Below are 9397 nucleotides of genomic sequence, written 5' to 3' on the forward strand. Positions count from 1 at the left end.
AACCGTTAAGTGAAGTTTTCCAAAACACAATTTGGACTATTTACATCTAAACAAACAAAATAAATAAGGCACTTGCAGGCAAAAGCAGGCTTGGTGTTAGAAACAATTACACAACATTAAATCAAAACTCAGGACTAAAGGGGCTCTCGCAGCTATTGCTTCAGCAATAATTGTATATTTGGATCCTATTTCTGATAGCTGTATTTAAAAAGTAGTAAAATAAGTAGCCCACACAATAGGTCAATGATATTACTTCACACTAATTTTCACATTCTTCCACTGCAAAGTATCATTTCTTCAACACATTTCTATAAAGACTGAAATGTAAACTACAGTACACAAAACACACAAACTGCATTTCAGACACAACCTACAGAAACAGTTTGGGTATGTCTTTTACATGTTCATAGTTTTACAGGCGCAAACGATGAAAATATTTAAACCTTTGGATTAAAGAAACCATAAATCTTTTCAGTGGATGTAATTGTTCTCTGTTTAGACAGCCAAGAAAAAGCACTGTAAAGTTTTGTTTTATGTAATTCTCCTATCTTGGCTCTCCTCATGTCTGTCCCTCCTACTCCTCTTTACACCAGATTGAACTCCTTCAGGTTGTGTCTGAGGATGGTGTCTTTGACGGCCACAAAGACGAAGCGGATGTTTTCTGTGTCCGTGGCGCAGGTAAAGTGTGGGTACATCGTCTTGCCCTTGTCGGGGTTTTGTTCTTGATACATTTTCAGGATGAATTCTTGAGCTGCGGTCGCATCCTGCTCAGGTCCTGCAATTCAGGGTTGATATTATTTTAATGTTTTAAGTAAATTCAACACTATTTGCTATTAGTTGTTTAAGATAAAAACAAAATTGGTCAAGCCTGTTCTCTAAAGATTAACAAATATGAGATGTATGATAATATGATGGAAGTGTTACCAATGTTTGAAGTACGCATTTTCAGTGTTGTGTATGCCACCTTTTCTACTTCTACTGCAGTTTGCTACAACAGGGCTGCAATAGATTCTTCCTTTGTGAAGGTTACAATTTTCAGTTTTTGTTGATATGTTGAAAATGATCGTAAAGTTTATGATCATTTTGGAGAATGTAGTTTGTGGTGTCGCTGAATTGTACTGCATTATACAGAGATGATTATTTAGCCTGCCCTCATTGATATACAAAAGAATAGAAACGCCTGTCAGTTACAGGACTGTTGTGTTGGACTGCATTAGTTTTAGCTAGGTGTTCGTTATGTACTGCCAACTCAGCTGTACATCACAAACTAACTAACCAACCTGTGAATTCAGGGAAGTAGGTGGCTATATGAGAGTACATGATCTTCTCCTGGAGGATGTCAGTCTTGTTGAGGAAAAGTATGACAGAGGAGCGCTGGAACCAGGGATAGGTTATTATTGTTTTGAACAGGGCCTTGCTCTCCTCCATGCGGTTCTGAAATGAAAATTACAGCATAGAAAGAGGCAACAATAAAGACGCATTTTACAGGGTCAGAGTCTGGAACGTGATCTGCTGTTGAGCTGTATTCTCACCTCGTTGTCGCACTCAGCCAGGACTTGGTCGTACTCGCTGAGCGCCACCAAGAAGATGATGGAGGTGACGTTCTCAAAGCAGTGGATCCACTTCCTCCTCTCTGACCTCTGACCCCCCACATCCACCATCCTGCCATAACAGCCAACGACAACAGAAAAGGTATGCAACGTTACCTGTGATGCCTCCTGTTCCAATTCAACATAAATAAGCCGTTACCTGCTATACTGGTATGCTATATTTCACCTAAAGATGGCATTCTCCATGTCAAAGGGGTATTCGATGATACCCGTGGTTGGCACTCGCACTCTGAGGATATCCTGCAGGTCAGGTATATAAGAGGGTTGTGAAATTCGATCCAGTTCGGTAAAATAGCTGGAAAAAAGGAGGAGAAACAAGGAAAGGAAATATAAAGGAAAACAACGGGATTGGGGAGATTCTGTGGCTATTAAAACAGGTAGAAAGAGACCATAAAATGAAGTGGTGTGATCATAAGAGTAAATATCAGAATGAATGCACATACTTGTGGTTTGCCTGCAGTTATCTGTGCATTGTCACCTAAGTAAGCATTGATATTGAATGTGTGACTGTCTGTTAGTGAGACATAGAGGGGGAGATGAAACCATTGGGAAAGAGTTTTGCTTTAGTAGAGTAAAATACTACAATTGCAGTGTATTGTAGTACACACTGCATTTGCATAGCTAAAGATGGCAACTACAAGCTAAAAACAGTTGCTTTTCTATTCCTTTTTTTATTTGGATCATCAGTAGCTTCACAAAAAAAACCTGATCTTTATTAATGCTAATTTGTGTTTCATTAGGAGCAAGTATGATCAGATCTACGTGGTCAGCAGGGACAGCTCCTGTGCTCACTACAGCGTGTCTTTGTACTTAAATAACATGGCAGCCAGATTGACACAGCAAGATACACAGGGTGGATTTGTATACATTTTATCTTCCAACATAAAGGTCTAAATACTTAAACCCTTCTCACCACTGCCAGGAAAAACACCTGGTGCAGAATTGTTTTGGCTAAAAGTAGTCAAATTAAAAAATTACAAATCTAAAGACACAGAAATCAGCATAAAGAATACCCACCATGTGTACTTCTAAATTAAAGGTAAATTCTCTGCAGGTTGCTAAAACCCTCAAATATACAGGAAACGGTACCGAGCACATAACCTCAGTGTCTTCAAAGGTAGCTACAGCCCTGCCTATCATAGTGCCATCCGATTCAATTCTTCACTCATGGAGACTGTCGGAGAGGTGTTGAACGGACCTGTTTAGTATTTCTAGACCTTATTCTTTGGCGTTGAGGCATTCATTTGTTCCTGTTATTTTATCTACCCTCTGTAATATCTGTGGTAACTATTTGGCAGAGCTGAAGAGAGAAGAATCTCTGTGTGCATGTTTATTGAGTTACAAGTTGTTTGTCTAATGCTCACTATTTGGTGGAGTCGGACAGCTGGAATTCCCTGCGTCGGTCGTAGCACTCCTGTATCCCTGCGTCGTCCCACAGACTCCTGAGGGCCACCACGAGGCTTTGATCTAACTCCTCCACCTTATCCACTTCCACCTCCAGGACTGAGTTTGCATGGCTCTATAGACACACAGACAGATGCTTTTTGAGTTTACCAAATGATAAGACTTCTAGCTGAGGACACCACGCATGTGGGGTGAGAATAGTTTAAAAGATGCTAACCAAAGACCAAAATGAGCGCATAGAAATTTGGCAAAAATGAAGCAAACGTAACCTGGACTCCAGAGTCAAAAAAGCTCTCACTGATAACAGAAAGACCAGACCCAGTTTGACCTTGTGTCTGAACAATACCTGGTTCTGGGGATCAGCCAAAGATATACTGAGGGCCTCCATGGCTCGGGTCATGGCCTGCATGGACATGAAGATGTTCTGGTAGACCAGTTTAGAGTAGCTCCTCTTGTCCTCATCCGTGTATCCTCCTCCATGGATAATCCTCATTTGTTTGATAAAGGTACTCTTTCCACTCTCTCCAGTACCTGTTGGATACAGTGAGGGTTAAATCCAATTATTTAGTTTTACACTCATTTGTCGGTTTCTGTGTAGCTTGTTACTAAGAGTCTGGTTGAAGTCTTCTATGAGCAGTTTATGTTGGGACACATACCAACTTTTTTACTGACAGTCAAACAAACAGGCACACTCTGTAGTTAAAAAGCCGGTCCACTACATTGAAGGACAATAAATTCTAAATGCACTGACTCAACATGTTCACTATCATCATAGTTACATAAAATAAAGTCATAACATCATAGTTTAACACACACACACACAGAGTCCTCTTTAGTTCTTACAGCACAAGCTCCTAATTTCATGAATCTATTTGTTTAACAAATGTGTGTTTGTCACCAGACCAGAATATTGGAAATTGCTGTGTGTGTTAAAGCTCTGTGATGACAGTGATGCCAGCAGTGTTCTGGTTTCCTGGCTGTTTTGCATGGCATCATGAATACCTGAGTCTTTACATCTCAGCAAACAAGGTTTAGACAAATTGTTTGTATTTGAATGCACCTTGTTTACAAGTCAAGTTTCTTGGAGATGACGGGGGTTTGGGAAAGACAGGCAGGTAAACACTGAGATGGAGGCAAATTGTTCAGAGAGAGAGAGAGAGAGAGAGCTTTAAATGAGCTCAGAAGCCTCATTCTTTTATCTCTGTATGCATATGCATCCTTTTTTTGGTCTCTTGTAGGATTCATGTACTGTTATCAAGTTTATTATTATTGTGACAGGTCTGTCTTTAATGTGGAATTTGATGTAGTAATTTCCGTGGCTCTGGAGCAGATCTGAGCTGTTCATTAGTATTCAAAGAAAAAAGCATCTGCATGGACTCTATTATTCCTCTGTATGTCAATATCATGACATATCAAGACATGATTATTCAGTAATGTGATGATTAACAATTGCTAAATCAACTTACTTATGCTATTAAAAAGTCGTACAGAAGTTGTACAGAAAACTCATGTACAAAAAGCAACCAGCGTTATGTGTGCACATTTCTAAACTGAGCATTTGTTAGGCTGTAATATACTACTCCTTTTTACCTGATGAATGGATATTGAATATCAGTCAATTTCTTTTTTATCTCTGAAAGTTCTCCTCAGTGGACACAAATAGCTCCAATAAAATTCAAATGAATAAATGAAATGTGATTGCTGAATGACTTGCAGTACAAATACTGTTTGAATTAAATTATTTGAAATGCTTAAAGGGGCACGCCACCAATAAGATAATCTGTATCTGTCATAGGGACTATAGTCTATTTTCTTGACGTTCCACCTCCGGGATTGCTCTGGTGCCGCATGACATTCCGCCGGATGCATGTATTTTCGCCGATGTCCGTTTCCTTACACTTTCTTTGTGTTGGAATTTTAAACTCTGGTGGATTTATGAAGACTATGGTTAACTGCTCCTCAGATCTCTGCAGGGTTAATTGAGACAGCTAGCTAGACTATCTGTCCAATCTGAGTTTTCTCTCGCACGACTATTTTACAGCGGCTCCGTGCGGAGCTTAGCGCCGCCCATGATGATTGTGATTAGTTTAAAGAAATGCCAATAAACCAGAGCACATTTTTCTCCCATCCCAGAATGCTGCGTGGAGTGACTAGACCCGCCTCCACTCCGCAGCGTGTGGATCGTCTGGCAAAGCGAGACTATAAGGAGTACAACTCAGCCTGTGCAAACTGTCGCGTCTGAGAATCTTTGATCGGGGACCTCTTGACTTGGATTCCAAGTACAAGGAATCATCTCTACGCACGCACGCACGCACGCACGCACGCACGCACGCACGCACGCACACACACACACACACACACACACACACACACACACACACACACACACACACACACAGTGAATGAATGTGGCGTTAATGTCACCAAGATAAGATCTACTATTATCTGTCACACTCTGCCTTTTTACTTTTGTTTAGTTTTTTGGCAGCTGAAACTAACATGGCTTGGGAGGCTTTGGAGGAAAATGTAGGGCACAAAAGAAATCAAATTGATTTAGTTTGAACTGTATGGCAGCCATCACACAAAAACAACCCCTTTATATATGTAAATTATATATACATTTTGTCAATGTACTCTATATTTGCAGACTATATTCCTCTGTTACAGTTTAACAAATTATGTCATACATTGACTGTACGTTCCATTTTCAAACTTCTCAGCTGTTTCAGTAGGCTTTATTTCTTCTCAGGCACAATAAAAACCGCAAAACATAAAAACAGTTGCATAATATAATGCTAAACTAGTTTGCAAACAAGAAATTCATATTTCATAAATCTCAATCCACTTTATTCCTGTTTCCCCATGTTTTGTAAACTAATTCTTTTTTTTCTCATCATGAACCGTGACCGTTCTTGTTTTCTGTTCCCATTGTGGGTTTTTATGTTTGTTGCTTGAATGAGTTTTAGTTTGTTTATATTTAATATTGATACATCTATTCAAATGTACATGCCTGCATGGTTGGTAGTCCGTATAAAGGCTTATAAAATGCTTGATTCCTTCTTTCTTTCTGTTTTTCTAATGACATGCAGGTGCAGTATAGAGCGGTGTTGACACATGTGCATTGTCCCACAGCTTTGCAAGTCTGGTGACTGAATGGACAGAAGAGGCAGAATGTGTACGTGTTGACCTTTCTTCCTGCTCCACTCCCACTCGTCCTCTCTAGAGACCTGACTGTGACCATCCTAATGAAATCCACTGAGAGCTCTGAGTCACTCAGATAAATAAATGTTCAAAAGTACTTCCCAAATGCCGAAGATTACGGATTACTTGGTACTTTTGCTTATATTGCTTATAATACTTACCTGCTACCTGGAAAATCTAAAAAATCTAAAGGGTAAGGGTTGGGTACAAAGAGACCTTCTCCATTAATGGTTCGTGGGTGATATCCTTCAGTGAGCCAAGAAAAGAATTTTCAAAGCAAATGAAATGGGATTTATAATAAATTGGGTCTAGCCTTGTCTAAGAGAGCAGTGGAAGCAAACCTAGGGCCCATGTCCTGCTCAGGGCTGGATTTGCATGACTTTTGCATGAGGTGTGCCCGCAGCAGCTAGTTATGGCTTTCTAACACATCACTGACACCACACAAACCTGTGTCCAAGCCTTTCTCAACCAGAATCAGACATGCAGAAGTGTCCTGAGCAAGTCAATGAACTCAGCTGTGCGCCCCTCCTTCACTGTGACAAGTGAAAAACTTGTATCAGCATCAGAAGCTTCACATTATTGATCTCTATATCTCCATAAAATACCCCACAAACAACCATGAAGCATGACCACTCTCCTGAAAAAAAGCCCAGTTAGGTTTACTCACGCTGTCTATCAGCTGTACTGATAATTGACATCTCATTCATATTTTCCTCTCACTAATGTTTTCTTTCCTCCCTTTAATGGTGGGATGAGGCTGGAGTTGATCTCAACAGAGGGAGAGAAAACGCCCACATGTCTCCAGTCCATCATGGAGCAAACAGAAATCCCCCAACGCACAGCTCTCTGAGGGAATTTAGCTGGAAATGAACGCGCTGTCAGTTTCGGTTACTATGGACATTCTGACTGGAAACGAGCTAACGTTACACAAAACATAAAAGCGTCTTAAACTGTCAAATCTCTTTCCGCATGTGACTGTTTTCTGTATTTCTGTGGCAGGTGGGAACTAAATGAGTCAAATAGACTAAATTAATCAAGCTTGGAAAACTCTCCATGGTGCGTAAAATCAATGGCACTACTATGGACTGCGCACACCCGGTGTTCGGGGAAAGCCCTGCGCACTGGAGACCAGAAGGAGGAATGACGAGAAAGGAAATGCGGAGAACAGTTAGACATTAAACTTGTTCCTCCTCGTGACTTTAACCTTTGATGCACAGTCACATCTATCCAACCCATTAATCATCTTAACAGAGAATGGCTATTACCTTTATAAAGTGTTTATTCCTACATTATAAAAAATGAATTATAATTAAAATACAGTTTAGTCGACAGGCTGCTGAGTATATGTCTCACCTGCCATGATCCCTGCATGTCCAGGTGTGGTCAGGAAGCAGTAAAGTATTCCATCAGAGGAACATTTTTAAGAGCTTTTAAAGATTATTTTGTGGCATTTTGGCCGGAAAGGCGCAGAAAATATAAGGATGAATGTACGCGCCAATGGGTTTCATCCCATTATGATCATATTTTCAATTTATAATTTACCCCAGAACTTACCCTGGACTAAGCTACGTGTGAGGGATTTAAGACAATCTGCGGCTGTGTAAAGCCAAGTAACCCTCCAGGTTTGATGCTCACCTAACAGCAGCAGCTTCAGCTCCCTGCGAGAGTCCTTCTTGTCTCTCCGCAGCTGCTTCTCGATCTCCTCGTTGATCCTCTGGTTCTCCTTCTCCTCCGCCGACACACAACATCCAGCCATCGTTCCCACTGACCAGCTCGCTCGCCAATGAGCCCTCGGCTGTCGACGTGAAAATGCTGAAGGCTGTGAATGTGTCCGCACCGTCTTTTTCTCTCGCTCCCCTCTCTTACTTCACAAAGTCAGTGGGAAAAGACGCAGAGCATCTTTGAAAGTGACGCCTTCTTCTTCCTCTTAAGTGGGGAAAGCAGTTTATTGACTAAGATAAGGAGGTGACTATACGTTTTTTGAATAGCCTATATTGAATATGTCGCGGCTAAAACAGAAATTCTTTCTTTTAAAGGGAAATCCAGATATCTTTTTTTCTTCTTCGGGAATTAAAGGAGTTGACCCTATTTGATAAGGTGCCGCGGTTGGTCTGAAGCAGAAGGACACTTGTTGAACTTTATCCTGCCGGCTCGGGAGGGCGTGGCACCGGCTGCAAATAGAAAGAGATAAATGGGAAGTCCACATCCACTGCAAGCAGACTGTGTTGTCTTTACCGCACAGAGATGACTGACATTGTGAGAACTAAGAATGCTAGAGTAGGGCCATATGCGTTAATCGAAGAAAGCTGCAAAATGATTTTGCCCAAAAGCCTATAAAAGTAAGAGCCATATAGGCCTGACTTAGATAAACTGGCGCTGATAACCTGAATTGTAGCTGCAAGTAGCTTTCTTGGCAAATATGTATACATCAGACATGTATTACAAAGGGGTTCAGGACGTGGAACATCCTCCAGAGTTTCGCTACACTACAGGGAGAGGAGAAGTAAAGTATTCTGCTCCAGCGCGTCCTCTGACACTGCCATGTCTCCTAATGGCCACTAGGGGTCAGAAAGGCCAACTGTGAGTGAGTTATATATATATATATGTCAATGTGTTTGAGTTGAGTTTTACCCTGGGTTCATGGGAAACGTTGCGTTTACAACACTTGTAATCTTGTGGGAGGATAACGGAGAGCAAATCCAGGAGTTCACAGTTTTGGTTCATAGCATGAGCAGTAGTGTTACAGTCTGATAGATAATGCACTGAGATGGTAACACAAATGGGTCAGTGAAGTGAACGGGAGTGTCACCGGCGATCAGAAGTCATTATCATGATTAAAACACTCAAAAGAGAGAAAACAAAATAACTAGGGGAGAAAATTATGTATATGTTTTGATATTTATGGAAATATCAAATGAAAAATAGGAAGATAAGTTTACAACTATTACAGATAAATACAATGTATGAAATTAAAAATGTCTTTCTCTTATAAAATAGTCTAGGATGATAGAAGATGCACAAATCATTAAATAGTGGTTGTGAACCTTTAGTCACCTTCTTAAATCCACACAATAGAATACAGAAAAGTGTGTGTGTGTGTGTGAGAGAGAGAGAGAGAGAGAGAGAGAGAGAGAGAGATGTAATGGGTACAGCTAACATTGACAAAATAACTACAAGCAGTC

The 9397-nt window shown here is 40.6% G+C and overlaps 1 protein-coding gene across 2 annotated transcripts; it reads right to left on the reverse strand.

Annotated features, from left to right (window-relative positions):
- Nucleotides 1–73: 73 nt before the first annotated feature.
- Nucleotides 74–8312, reverse strand: gna14a (guanine nucleotide binding protein (G protein), alpha 14a). 2 transcript variants are annotated; one of them, XM_039802688.1, is made up of 7 exons: nucleotides 7851–8312; nucleotides 3361–3545; nucleotides 2975–3129; nucleotides 1777–1905; nucleotides 1533–1662; nucleotides 1281–1434; nucleotides 74–775 (listed from the first exon to the last, which is right to left on the reverse strand). In XM_039802688.1, exons 1-7 carry the CDS (start codon nucleotides 7969–7971, stop codon nucleotides 585–587), a joined length of 1065 nt encoding a protein of 354 aa, XP_039658622.1. In that variant the 5' UTR covers nucleotides 7972–8312; the 3' UTR covers nucleotides 74–584. The 2 variants fall into 2 exon arrangements, with proteins under 2 accessions (XP_039658622.1, XP_039658623.1); XM_039802689.1 differs by lacking the exon at nucleotides 7851–8312 and adding an exon at nucleotides 6883–6965.
- Between the last annotated feature and the right edge of the window lie 1085 nt (nucleotides 8313–9397).

This window comes from Perca fluviatilis, chromosome 6 (assembly GCF_010015445.1).
Source record: "Perca fluviatilis chromosome 6, GENO_Pfluv_1.0, whole genome shotgun sequence".
Classification (NCBI taxonomy): Eukaryota; Metazoa; Chordata; class Actinopteri; order Perciformes; family Percidae; genus Perca; species Perca fluviatilis.

What these genes read in the sequence shown, in the direction of transcription:
- gna14a (XM_039802688.1), bottom strand. Translation starts at nt 7,971, where the DNA reads ATGGCTGGATGTTGTGTGTCGGCGGAGGAGAAGGAGAACCAGAGGATC. An exon ending in TGGCTGATCCCCAGAACCAG is followed by an intron (nt 3,130 to 3,360) that starts GTATTGTTCAGA and finishes GTGTGTCTATAG; the next exon opens with AGCCATGCAAACTCAGTCCT. An exon ending in CTACTTCCCTGAATTCACAG is followed by an intron (nt 776 to 1,280) that starts GTTGGTTAGTTA and finishes CCTGAATTGCAG; the next exon opens with GACCTGAGCAGGATGCGACC.